This window comes from Lepus europaeus, chromosome 17 (assembly GCF_033115175.1).
Source record: "Lepus europaeus isolate LE1 chromosome 17, mLepTim1.pri, whole genome shotgun sequence".
Lineage (NCBI taxonomy): Eukaryota > Metazoa > Chordata > Mammalia > Lagomorpha > Leporidae > Lepus > Lepus europaeus.
Genome location: NC_084843.1, coordinates 4,730,928 through 4,744,021, shown reverse-complemented (window position 1 = coordinate 4,744,021; position 13,094 = coordinate 4,730,928). Strand labels below are relative to the sequence as shown.

The window sequence follows — 13,094 nt, the reverse complement described above, 5'->3', positions numbered from 1 at the left end:
AGCAGTTACCAAAAAATGGAATGAAAAAGAAAAAAGGAGGGCTTCTCTTTCAGGGGTCCTTGTCCGTCAGCTGAGGGGCCACCTGCTACTCTCACTGTTCACGTCCAGTGCAGAGCAGAGGTCTGGCGTGGGGGTGGCCAGGCAGGCGGCAGAGGAAGCACAGGGCTGTGAGTTTCCCACTGAGTCATGTTGCTAAGAAACCCTGGGAGGTGTCCCCCATCGACCCTTGCTGGAGCTCCTGTCTCGGTGGGAAGTCTCAAGCTCATTTTTTTTGTTTTTGTTTTTAAGATTTATTAATTTGAAAGGCAGAGTTACACAGAGAGAGAAGGAGAGGCAGAGAGAGAGAGAGGTCTTCCATTTGCTGGTTCACTCCCCAGATGGCAGCAGAGGCTGGAGCTACGCCTATCCGAAGCCAGGGATCTCATTGATTTTACACCCCCCCCCACCCTCCACCCCCCACCCCCAGGTAAAGGCCCATTTCCCTTGCAGACGCACAGGCTTCCTCTCTGTGGAACCCGGCAGCTGCCCACAACAGAGAACAGCACTTACTTGCCTCCTCTCTTGTGCCTGGCCCTGGGCTTGGGGGTCTAGCTTGTAATCAGCAGTTGGTTCGACTCCTGGAGTAAGGCACTGCAGAAGAGTGTGGAGCAGGGCGTGCCACGTTGCCAGTTCTACCGGGGGTGTGCCGGTCAGTGTTGCCATTGTCACTCAGGTGACCGCAGCCAGCAGCGGACAGAGGATGCTGGGGACGGTCTGGGTTCCTGCAGCTCCATCAATGGCACTGGAGCTGTCGTGGTCCTCGGCTGCTCCTAGGGGTGAACCAAGCCGCTGATCAGAGGCCTTGGCAGTTGACTTCTCTCCAGTGAGTCTGATGAGGATGAGGATGGTGACGAAGGTTGTGCTGTCCATGCCTTTACATGCTGACTGTTTTGTAGAGAATGTTTCCTGATCCTGGAATGCAGCATTTTTGAGGTTCTGATAGGATGGGTAGCTCTCACTTTTGATGAATGCATGGTTGTGCTGTGAGTGCTGGACTGGTGTCAAGGGTGTGATTTCACCCCCAGGTGATGTCCGAAATGATATCTATGTGACGTTAGTCCAAGGAGATTTCGATAAAGGAAGCAAGACGACGGCAAAGAACGTCGAAGTGACAGTGTCTGTGTACGATGAAGACGGGAAGCGACTGGAGGTAAGTGTGGTTAGTCTGGGGACTGTTTTACCGCCCCCGGGTCCCGTGCCTGCCACAGAGCCCGCTGCACTCTCCATGGGCTGGGCTTCAAGCTCCGGCTGCCCCTTTCCCACCTCACCTCACGGGGTGTGGTGTGCACTGAGTCCCCACGGCGACTGTCTCAGGCCCCTGTGGCCTCGGCTGCCTTCCTAGCCCAACTCTGCTTACCGCAGAGTCTCCCCTGCTGCCCAGATGTCCGGCAGTCACGTGAGCTGGTGCAGGCAGCTGAAGTCCTGAGCAATCAGTTTGCTCAGGGTCTCTTTGGGGAGCTATGGAAGTGGAGCCAGAGTCTGGGCCTCTGACCACCACAGCTCTGCCTGTGTCCCACAGGGTGGTGGTGCAGGTCTCCTGCTTCCGTGGTCACAGCAGCCTGCAGGGTCCACTTAGTGGGGCTTGGAGGCTGTGATGATGACCAGAGCAGGTGTCTCTAGGTGATGCCTCAGGGACCTGGGACTGGAGGATGGGCTCTGCTGGGCCAACATGCTGGATAGCAGTGTCCTGGGCTCATTGCTGGCCTTCCTGTGAGTGGCCCTCCTGGAAGCCCAGGCAGTGGCTGTCATACTCTGTGGGCTGGGCCAGTTTGGTGTCCATTGGCTGGTACTCACGGGTGGAGGGAGGGAAGAGTGACCACCTTCTGTTTGATCTCCTGCCTTATATTCCGGCCTTACTGAGTGAACCGGCCAACTTCCTGCAGCTCCTCATGTTATAGGGGTTAGGGTGAGGATCAGGGGCCCAGGGACTTCGCGGCCCCGTGTCTCATGGCTGTTGGGTGCTTCCTGTCTGGGAGCAGGGCTCGGGCAGGCTGCCGGAGCCCATGGCGTTTGCCGTGGGTTTGCTGGTGTTGCTGGAGCTCCCGCCCTCTTCCTCCCGGGCAGATGGATGCCCCGTCCAGCTCTGTGAGCGCTCACGTGGACTCTGTATGCTTTCTCTTAAAGCATGTGATCTTCCCCGGGGCTGGCGATGAAGCGATGTCAGAGTACAAATCCGTGATTTACTACCAAGTGAAGCAGCCACGCTGGTTTGAGACCGTTAAGGTATCATTTTCGTGGTCATCTCCTCATGTGGATTGGTTATGAGCTGCTCATTTGTGTCCCAAGGAAATCCCCCCTCCCACCTGCCCAGGAGCTGCCCTCCCCACAGAGTCGTTCAAGGTCACTGAGCAACTGCTAGGCGTTCCTTGGCCTGTGCTACTCTCACCTCCTTTTGGATGTAAAAATAGGCTGTTCATGGAGACAAATGACAGTGTTTTATAGGCAGCGCTTTCCGCGCTCGTCCTGGGAATGTTATATACCAAATAGAGAAGAAGGGAGAGGTCAGTGCATGGAGGTTACCGCTGAGCAGATGGGTTCTGTCCAGCGGCCTTGATGCCATGGGTTTTCATAACGCAGTGCACCTGCCACTCTTAAGACAGGGACCTGCGGGAAGCAGGTTGGGGGTGGCCCTGGGCTATGGGTGTTGAATGTGGGGATTAGGGAGAATCCTTGCCCATGGGCAGTGTTCTTTCTCCAGCTCTAATGCGAAGACGAGCTCACTCTTCTTGCTGCAGCTGTGGGCAGGTCTCACGGCAGCCGCCGAGGGAGGGTAGACACCTCTGTGTTGGGGCTGCAAACAAAGAGCAGCTTCTAAGAGCAGAATCTCAGCCGCGAGGATTAGGGCAGTGAAGGGGGAAGATCCAGCCGCCTTGCAGGGTGGGCCAGGCATTCTTGACAAGGTTCCCTCGTTTGGGTTTTCAAGAGGCATTTCCCTTCCTTCTGAAGAAGCACGTAGGGGATCGGGGTCCTGCAGTGGCCCCGTTGCACACAGCTGCACAGGCCAGCGCTGACCTCCCCTTGTTGGTGTCCGCAGGTGGCCATCCCCATCGAGGACGTGAACCGCAGCCACCTCCGATTCACCTTCCGCCACAGGTCTTCGCAGGACTGTGAGTCACGGCGCGCTCGCTGCTCGGTGTTTGCAGGGGGAGACCGGGGGAGGCTCATGGCCGCCCTGCTCCTGGGCTGTCCCAGCACGTAGTTCCTGTGGCACAGCCAGGGCTCGATGCTGGCAGGGTTTCTGCCTCCACCTGTTATGAGTGTTCTCTCCTCTCCTGCTTTCAGCAGGTCTCGGGAAGCCTTAGTTTTAACTACCACTCCTTGCTCTGACTTCCTCGCTTCCATCTGTGATGCTGGTCGGTCACTGACGCGAGCATTTGGCCGAGTGGTTAAGCTGCCTCACCCCACATCTGAGTGCCTGTGTTCGATTCCTGGGTCCAGCTCCCGACTCCAGCTTCCTGCTAATGTACACTCAGGGAGGCAGTAGTAGTGGCTCAAGTACTGGGGTCCCTGCCCCCGACCTGGGAGACGTGGATTAAGGTCCCAATTCCTGGCTTCTGCCTCCAGCCCAGAAGAGTGGCTGTGAGCTCTCTGTCTTTCCATCTGTCTCTCTCTGTCTTTCAGTTACCATCATCATCAGCAGCAGCATCGTACTAGGAAATCACGGGGACCCAGCAGATTAGGAAAGCTGACTCTGACGTTCTTTGTCTTGAACTGAGAACCTCGAGATGGTTTTGTCTTGGTGGCCCCTGGTGTCTGGAATTGGCAAGGCTTTCCTCTTCGATGTTGGTGCAGCGTTGACTGTGACGCCAGGATTTAGGAGGGAATCTTGTGTTTGATTCACTCAGTTGTAAAAACAAGTCACTGGACGACTGTGTCTTCTCGTCCTGTTGTTGAACCGACTGCCTGCTGAGGATGCAGCCCTGTGCTGGACGTTATCCCGGAAGGAAGACCCAGCCCCTGCCCTTCGTGGTCAGTTCCACTCGGCAGCAAGAGCTGGCTGTGGTCGTGGGCGCTGCAGGTGACAGTGGAAGTGGGTGGCCTGTCACTGAGGACCCTGTGGGGACACACAGTGGGGGCCACGGTCCCTGGCTCCATCTGCTCCTGCAGATGCCCAACACCTGACCCTCGTCCTCATCTTGACCTCAGGAAGAGGGTCAGGGGTGTGGGGATCGCGAGCCATCTGCACCTGCAGGGCCTGGTGTAGGGGCTCTGCAGATGGCCCTGTTGCTGTGCCAGCACTTCTGTATGCCTTACTATATTATGGCATGGACTGACCGGGGCCCTCCAAGTGGTTTCCACGTGGTGTATGATGTAGAGCAGCAGCTTGGGGGACTGAACACAGGGACCCAGGCTGGTGTGGGAGTGTGGAGCCTGCTGTGCATGACCCTCGAGAGGCCTGGGCTCTGCTACCACTTAGGGGAAAGCCAGGGAGGCACGATGCCTGAGGCCTGCTGGGCTGGCGTGCCAGGACTGTGGACACCAGCCGTGGGGTGAGCCTGGCAGGTGGTGGAGGTGCTGGCTCTGAAGCAATGTGGGTGCACTATGGGGCCAGGGGCAGGGCTGGGAGCCTCTGGAACATCATCACAGCCCCCTGGAGTCCTCACAGTCCAGGCAGGTCAGGGGCCCAGGGGTCACACCGGGTAGGAGAGCTATGGGCGCCAAGGCTGGCCAGCTTGGAAGGTAGTGGTCCAACGTCGTATGTTTGTCTTAGAGCCAAATGCGGGCTTCCAGGCAGCAGGTCTGGGTCTTTGACTGGGGATGGGGGGTGCTCCTGATGGCCGGAGCTGCAGGGTAAGATAACTCATAGTCAGTGTTGGCCCACGTTCTTGGTTCCTACTTTGTGCCTGACCCAGGGATAGCATCTGTCCTTCCAGGAACCCCTGAGCTTGCAACCTTGTGGCCATCACTCCCCTTCTTCGCAGTCTTGCAGTCAGCAGAAGAGCTTTGGTTGGTACCCAGGCCTGTGGGCCTTTGCGTGGACTCCAGGGCCCTAGGGGGGTGGCCGGGCCACTCCTGTCACCTGTGCTATGTTTAGCACCTGCTGTGTACACAGTGACTGGAGTTCTCCTGTCGAGCAGAGACATGAGGTCAGAAGTCATGTTACAAGACCCACTTCAGGAACGGCTGTTGGTGTGGGTCACGTGCCGGGCGGAGCTGTGGTGTGAGCAGAGAGCCAGGGGCTCTGGGCACAGGTGTGTTCTCAGTACGACTGCAGCGTTTGGCACCTGCGCAAGGGCAATAGCAGGGGCTGGGCGTCAGCCAGCACACACACGGCCCAAGTGGCGGCAGGGTCCTCTGAGGAGGGGGAGGCTGAGCCAGAGGATGGGCTGGGACTGCTGCCCAGGAGGACACAGGAGGGCGGTGTCTCCCAGGGCCCGGGAGGAAGCAGGGCGAGGAGAGGCTCCCGGCATCCACAGCGGGCTCATCTCAGCATCACACTCCCCCGTTTACAGCCTCATTCCCCGTAATTAATAAATTACACTAGGGCAAGAGGGGTATCTCCTGCAGCATTTGAATGTTCACAATCCTTGTTTTTCTTGTCAGTTTCAAGTACTCATTACAGACAAGATGCTATCAGTCCGCACACCAAGACACATTTGCATAATTAATGAAGTCTCCACGGCCACAGCTTGTGGGTTTTGGAAACATGTTGAGCATCGCAAGTGCGGTGCTGACGGAATCCCCAGCTGACTGCTGCTGGCAGTGAGGGCGCTGGGGCCTCTCAGCAGGTCCTCGGTGCAGAGCCCGGGGGTCACAAACAGGGAGAAAGGGCTGAGGCCACCTCGGACCCCTGCTAGCGGACACAAGCTGTGTTCTGCCACGGGCAAGGGGACATGTGCTGGGATTTCTGCACTGCGACTGCTTCTGGGGTGACGTGACAAGGTGACTCCTGTCTGGCAACCTGGTGGCAATTCCACACACGTGAGATATTGTTTTCCATGAGTTCAGGCAGATGTAGGGTTTCCAGGTCCAACCTGGGATGTGTAGGCTCGGCTGGGTGAGGCTCTGCCCGCTCTCAGGAACACGTGGCCGCCTCCTCTGGTTTCTAAGGTTCTGGAAATCGGCTGTCAGAGAAAACCTGTCCACCTTGTAATGCCTGCTAGTGAGTCTGGCAAAACGCATTCTCGGGCTTGGACGTGAGGATGCCGGTTGTCACCAGTGGGTGTGCTGCTTTCATGGCACTTGACGTAGGGCTCCGTCTGTGGACAGTCGTGGCCACCTGTTCTCGTGGCGGTGTGTCTTTATCTAGTGTCAATGCAAACTGCAGAGGGGCTGTTCCTTGCTTTTTCCTGTGCTCCGATAGCTTTGTACCCAGGTGTTTTTTAGATTTCTAGGACACAGATAGCTTACTTGCATTGCTGCCTTTATTTGTCCTTGGTTGCTCATTCATTCGCCCTCTGATTGACCGCATTGTTGAGCTCCTGCCGTGGGCAAGGCACTGCTGGCCGTGAGCAGTGGCAGCATTGACCGGGCTGTGGTTTCAGGCCGGTGGGGCTGGGGGAGCTGTCGGGTGCGCATGTTGTGCCCTGACTCATGGGAGATGGTGCGAGGCTTCTCTCCCTGCCCTGCCTCCTTCCATCTCTAAAAGCAGAATTTCCAATCTGCAGTTCCTGAGCTGTTTTCTGGCGCTGGAACAGGTTGCTGCCTGAGGAGCTCACGGTGAATCTGGGTCCTCATCCCACACTGCTCCGCTGCCTGCCTGGGACCCTCACCTGTCCCCCTTGCGTGTCCCCACGGGCGCCAGGCCCGTTGGGTCAGGGCTCTGCGTTTGGCCAGCTCTCTTCTGAGAACTCTTTCCTGCCCATCCGAGTACATGGCCCGCGTTCCTTCCATCGCCCCTTGCGAACCACCCAGTTTTGCTTCTTTATTGCCTGTTAGGGTTTGTTTGGCCACCTCCCCGCCCCCCTCAACTAGCAGATATTTACTGAGTGTGTTGTATGCCAGGCACTCTTTTTGGAGATGGCAGCCAAACAGCATCCACGTGCCTTTACATCCCAGGGTCCAAAGGACAATAAATACCAACAGGTTTGTGTGTGTGTGTGTGTGTGTGTGACACACACAATCTGGCAATCACCAATGTGTGTGTGTGTATGTGTCTGTCTCACACACACAATCTGGCAATCGCCTGTGTGTATGTGTGTGTGTCTCTCACACGCACAATCTGGCCATCACCAGGGTGCTGAGTGAAGGGAGATCCTGTGTCGGACAGCGTGCAGTCACTCTGTGGAGGGGGCGATATTTCAGCAGACCTGGGACGGAGGGAGGCACTGAGCCCTGCCTCCTTGCCACAGGGAACAGTTTCACATTCAGCTCTTCAGTTCTGTAGTGTTTCTGAGTAGATGTTGGTGATAGGGAGCTACTTTTTTCTTCTGCGTTGATAAGCAGGGATCCCTCTTGGTGTGATGTGCCCCTCCCTGTCCCTGGTATTAGCCAGGACCTCATGTACCAGGCCCTGCTCATTTCTGTGGCCCGTTGGTGCCTGAGTTGAAACTGTGCTGTCGGACAGGTGCTGTGGGGTAGTAGGCTAAGCTTTCACCTGCAGTGCCTGCATCCCATGTGGGCGCCGGTTTGAGTCCCACCTGCTCCACTTCCAATCCAGCTCCCTGCTATTGGCCTGGGAAAGCAGTAGAAGATGGCCCGAGTGCTTGAGTCCCTGCACCCATGTGGGAGACCTGGAAGAAGCTCCTGGCTTCAGATCGGCCCAGCTCTGGCCATTGCAGCCATTGGGGGAGTGAACCAGCGGATGGCAGATCTTTTTCTCCGTCTCTCCCTCTCTCTCTCTCTAACTCTGCCTCTCAAATATATAAATAAAATCTTTCAAAAAAGAAGAAAAGGCACCGCTGCCGCCATCCTCTCCATTGCTTTCGTGTCCCTGACGGCCGTCTGCGCGGTTTCCTCTGCCACACCGTCCTGCTCTTCTCGACTTGTGTTTCTCCCTGAAGTCAGTTGTCAAATTCCATGAAAATGCTTTTCCGTGGAATTCCTGTTGGGAGGGCTTTGAGTCCACAGGTTTATTGGGGGCACCCGGTCCCTTTGTGGGAGGGGTCTGGTGCTGATGAGCATTGCTAACGGGTTTCCATGGTTTCGACGTCTGTCGATGCCGTTTTGTCGTTGTTTTCGTTGAGGTGGACTTCGGAGCGTGGTCGCGCGCCGTTTTGTCGCGATCGTAGTTGAAGGTGATCACTGGTTTTCGTCGAGGTGGACTTCGGAGCGTGGTCGCGCGCCGTTTTGTCGCGATCGTAGTTGAAGGTGATCACTGGTTTTCGTCGAGGTGGACTTCGGAGCGTGGTCGCGCGCCGTTTTGTCGCGATCGTAGTTGAAGGTGATCCCTGGTTTTCGTTGCAGCCAAGGATAAATCCGAGAAAATCTTCGCCCTGGCCTTTGTGAAACTCATGCGGTATGACGGAACCACGCTGAGAGACGGGGAGCACGACCTCATCGTCTACAAGGTGCGCGGCTCCGCTGCAGGGCCATCGCCACCTCTCGGTGTCGCCACCCTCCTGGTTCTTCCCTGAGCTCTCCTGTCCTGTCACTGTGAGGTGCAGCTGGCTACGGGCACTTTGTGGTGTGAATACACATTGCTGGTGACCAGCCCTTTGGCTGTTCCTAATGAGAAAAGAGGATATCCATCCATGCATTAGATACCCTGTGAAAATGCCGTGGACATGAATTACCTGTAGGAATAAGGGGAGTTATTGAAATACCTAATGTAGCACAATATAAGAAGTGGCTATAGGGACTGGCACTGTGACTCCGTGACTTAAGCTGCTGTTTGCAGCGTCGGCATCCCATATTAGAGTCCTGGTTTGTGTCTTGACTGCTCTTCTGCATACCCAGCTCCCTGCTAATGCGTCTGGGAGGGAGCAGATGATAGCCCAAGTATTTGGGCCTCTGCCGTTTAAGTAGGACACCCAGATGGAGTTCAGGTTCCTGACTTTGACCTGACCCAACCCTGGCTGTTGCAGCCATTTGAGGAGTAAACCAGTGGATGGAAGATCCTTCTCTCTGTCTGTCTCGCCATGCCTCTGTTACTCTGCTTTTTAAATAAGTCAATAAATCAATCAATAAATATAATGGTGGTTAAAATGATGAAGCATGTGGAATCGTATATTTGTGCCAGGGTCTGACACATCACCGGTCTAAACCCACAGGCCGAGGCCAAGAAACTGGAAGATGCTGCAACCTACTTGAGTCTGCCCTCCACGAAAGCAGAGTTGGAAGAGAAGGGCCACGCGGTCACGGGCAAGAGCCTGCAGAGCCTCGGCAGCTGCACCATCAGCAAGGACTCCTTCCAGATCTCCACCCTGGTGTGCTCCACCAAGCTGACGCAGAACGGTGAGTCTGGGAGTCAGAGCACACTCACCCCAGCGTTCCTGTCCATCAGCCTTGTCCTGTCTGTGCTCTGGGGCAGGTTGAGGCACCTGCTGCAGGTGCCTGAATGACACCCGTTCCTCATTTGTGGCGTCTCTCTGGAATAACCTGTGGGGATGTCCGTCGGTGGACTAGTGAGAAGGGTGGCTCCCATCATAAACTGAGCTTCCCACCTGTGGTTTGGCCTAAGGTCTAACCTTACAGGGGAATAAGGCCATGGGGTTACTCCTTAAAATGCTTTTTGGCCAAAGGAGGGTAGTGTGGCTGAAGGGAAAATGCATGAGTTTTTTTTTTTTTTTTTAGATTTCTTTTTTTACTTGAAAGTCAGAGTTATACAGAGAGAGGAGAGGCAGAGAGAGGCAGAGAGAGAGAGAGATTGGTCTTCTGTCTGCTGGTTCACCCCCGAATTGGCCGCAAGGCCCGAGCTCCACTGATCGAAGTCAGGAGCCAGGAGCTTCTTGCGGGTTACCCATGCGGTTGCAGGGGCCCAAGGACTTGGGCCATCTTCTACTGCTTTCCCAGGACATAGCAGAGAGCTGGATCAGAAGTGGAGCAGACGGGACCTGAACCGGCACCCATGTGGGATGCTGGCACTGCAGCTAGCAGCTTTACCCACTATGCTACAGCGCTTGAGTTTTGGAGTCAGACCAGAGACCTGGGCTTGAACCCTAGCCCTGTGATAACCCTGGGAATGACCTTGACCGTGTTCATTTCTGAGCCTTGTTTTCCTTGACTGTAGACAGGGGCCCGACGTCTGCCTCCCTGGGTTTTGTGAGGGCTTTGGGGACGGCAGGGTGCCAGGGACCCGCCTCTTGATGTCCTCCCTTTCTCAGCTGCTGGTTGAGATAATTTCCAGTTATCTTCCCTTTGGAAAGTTGGTTGAATAATATTTTTCTAGCCTCCCTCGTGGTGTGAGATAAGCACCCCTTGCAGATTTCTTCACATCATGGCCAGGACTTAACACAGCAGAGCCGTCTGCAGCTGCCGCCTAGCGCCCCAGGCTGCCACTGGCCCGCCTGCCCTCCACCCCCACCTGCTGCCTCCCGGCGACGGCGCAGTCCGGCCAGGAGACTTTCTTCCCGAGCTTTGTCTGGAGGTGGTGGAGGCGCCTGTACACAGTCCTATATTTAACACTTGCATCTCCCAAACACCACTGGATCATAGCTGCGCAGAGCAACGTTGCGCTGTTTTTAAATTGAGCTTCAACACCCAGCTTTTGTCTTCCTCACTGCCCGGTATGAATTTTGATTATCAGTGTGTGTTGCCATCAAGAATTATGTGTCTGGAGGTCGTCCAGAAATCATGGCAGCAGTGTTGGATTTGCCCGAGGGACAATCATTGGTTTGGCTTTAACAGGTTGAATACAGGGCAGGAGGAAATCCATCATTCATGGTGGGGTGTGTGGGTGCCCTGGGCTGGGCAGTCCTGAAACGTTTCCCTCTGTTCCACATCGTACGAGGCAGGCTTTCCTGCTCGAGTGAGGACGCTGCTTACTGGGTGGTTGTCAGTCACGCAGACCTTTACTGCTGTGACATCCATCTGGGTACAGACGCTTTAAGGCTGCCTGGCCACACGTGGTTACAAAAGCCTTAAGGCCACCTGGGTCCAGATGCTAAAGGCCACTCAGACTCTTTCCCTGCTGTTGCCTTATGATTCTGTGTTGCCTGGAGCATTCATGAGGGGTGCTGGCTGGTGGGTGTGTCTCTGTCTCCATGAGCAAAAGCAAACCTTACCAGGGGATTGCATCTGTGGCTGTGTGGGGACGGAGAGTAGCGGGTGCTCTGGGAGTTTGTGAGGTTAGTGCTCAGGGAACGTAGGGCCAGCACAGTGGGCTCCAATTTGGGACCGATTTCTGGAAAGGACGCCCCACATGGCAGAAGTCACCCTCTGCATGTGGCCCCAGGAGTTCCAGTCACTCAGCAGTGCACTGCATCAGGGTCATGTTAACCCAGGGCGAGGTAACCTGTCCGGTGGTCATCTTCCCAGCTCTGGGCACTGGGTGCTGGGTGCACAAGATCTGCTGCCTGCTGTCAGTTTCACTCTGTAGGAAGCCCACCGTCTGGTGCACGGGGTGTGTTCTGAAAGCGTGTGTGGGAATTGTTCTCTGGAACTTGGACAGATTTTCCCCTCCAGTGTTTGGAATGGCACTAGGGTGTTGAACGCAGCCACAGAATCCTACTTAACCCACCTATCCCTGGAGAAGAGGACTCGGGGGTTGAAGTCAAACCCTCTCTTCACTTTGCAGCGCTTGGAGTCTCACAGGCAGCCGGGTAATCCCCTCCCTGGGACTGAGCCGCGCTGTTGCTGGGCAACGGGCACAGCCGCTGTGATGCTGCAAGCGAGGAGGGGGTGGGTCTTTGGCTTTCTCAGCAGCACTGAGGCCTCTCTGCGGGCTGGCGTCCTGTCAGGTGGCTACCGATGGAGACGCCCAGCTGCCCCCAAATGTTGCGTCTCAGACTCTCATCAGAGGGAAGCCATCATTTGTTGCCCTGAGGTCCCCTTACTTAGGCAAAAGCAGTGGCTGAATTATTCATCGAGGTTTGCATTACACTTGTGTGTCATCAGCTTTCTGCTGGATGCTATGGGGGATGTGGAGAGAGGTCCAAGCCAGCGTCCTCTTCTCAGGGGACTTACTGTGCGATCAGAGGGAAAGGAGGCACCAAGCGAAAGATGGTTAAGCAATGGGCCAGTGGTGGTGCTTCCCTGGGGGTAAGGGCAGGGGAGGCAGGACAGCTTCTGTCTGGGGGAGCCTCGAGACTGGGCCGGCTGTGTGCTGCCCCTCCTCCTGGGTGGCCCTATCCTGATGTGCCCAGGCATACCTCTCTCAGGGTGACAGTTACAGAGGTAAACCCCCGCGTCACATCCAGGGGGCTGCCAGTTTTGACCTGGTGGCATCGATTATTAGCGAGGCACTGGTTCTTCTGAGACAGGCATCTCCCCAGCCTTGGGACCAAGAGCGGAGCCTTCGCCATCGCTTTGCTTTCATTTAGAAGGAAGACATCTGGGCCTCCACGAGGACTGGGGAGAACCCCATTCCCAGGTCGTCTCTGCCAGAGTCTGCTCCTCTTAGTGCTTTGTGCTGGCCGTCGCGCTGAGCACTCCCGTCTGTCACATCGTTTAGTCCTTGTAGCAGCCCTGTGCTGTGGGCAGCACTGTACCCACTGTTCAGAGAAGAATACTGAGTGAAGCCACTCGTGCGAAGTCGGGAGTGAGCCGGCTGGCGTGGAAGCTTTGCTCACTCTTAACATTCCACACTTCTGGTGCGCTGTTCCCTTTGGTTTACACTCCTTTTGCTAGCGATACTGGGGGGTGAGGTCGAATAAATGGAAACGCATGCTTTGTTGTTCATTACATGTATGCCTCGTGTCCTCGTGTGTTTGATCTTCAAATGTCATAGGTGTGCACCAAGCTGCTTCCTGTAGCAAAGTCATATTTTTCTTTTCAGTGTTAGCTAGGGTTTTATCTCTCTCTCCACATATATGAAGGGAGAGAGAGAGAGAAGGAGAATGCGAATGCTGCCATTTGCACTGCGCCACATCCAGGGGGCTGCCAGTTTTGACCTGGTAGCATCGATTATTACCACGGCTCCAGGACTGAGGCACTGGGTCTTCTGAGACAGGCCAGCAGAGGCTGGGCCTGGGCCAGGACGAACCTGAGAGCTGGGACTCGGGCCAGGGTTTTCA

The 13,094-nt window shown here is 55.8% G+C and overlaps 1 protein-coding gene across 1 annotated transcript in view; it reads left to right on the top strand.

Annotated features, from left to right (window-relative positions):
* Positions 1-13,094, top strand: part of DOCK1 (dedicator of cytokinesis 1) — a 491,536-nt gene that overhangs the window by 96,575 nt on the left and 381,867 nt on the right. The window contains exons 14-18 of the mRNA XM_062215058.1: positions 1,065-1,189; positions 2,164-2,262; positions 3,074-3,146; positions 8,386-8,489; positions 9,192-9,375. Of these exons, the coding sequence (XP_062071042.1) occupies positions 1,065-1,189; positions 2,164-2,262; positions 3,074-3,146; positions 8,386-8,489; positions 9,192-9,375 (585 nt within the window). The remainder of the gene's footprint in view (positions 1-1,064; positions 1,190-2,163; positions 2,263-3,073; positions 3,147-8,385; positions 8,490-9,191; positions 9,376-13,094) is intronic.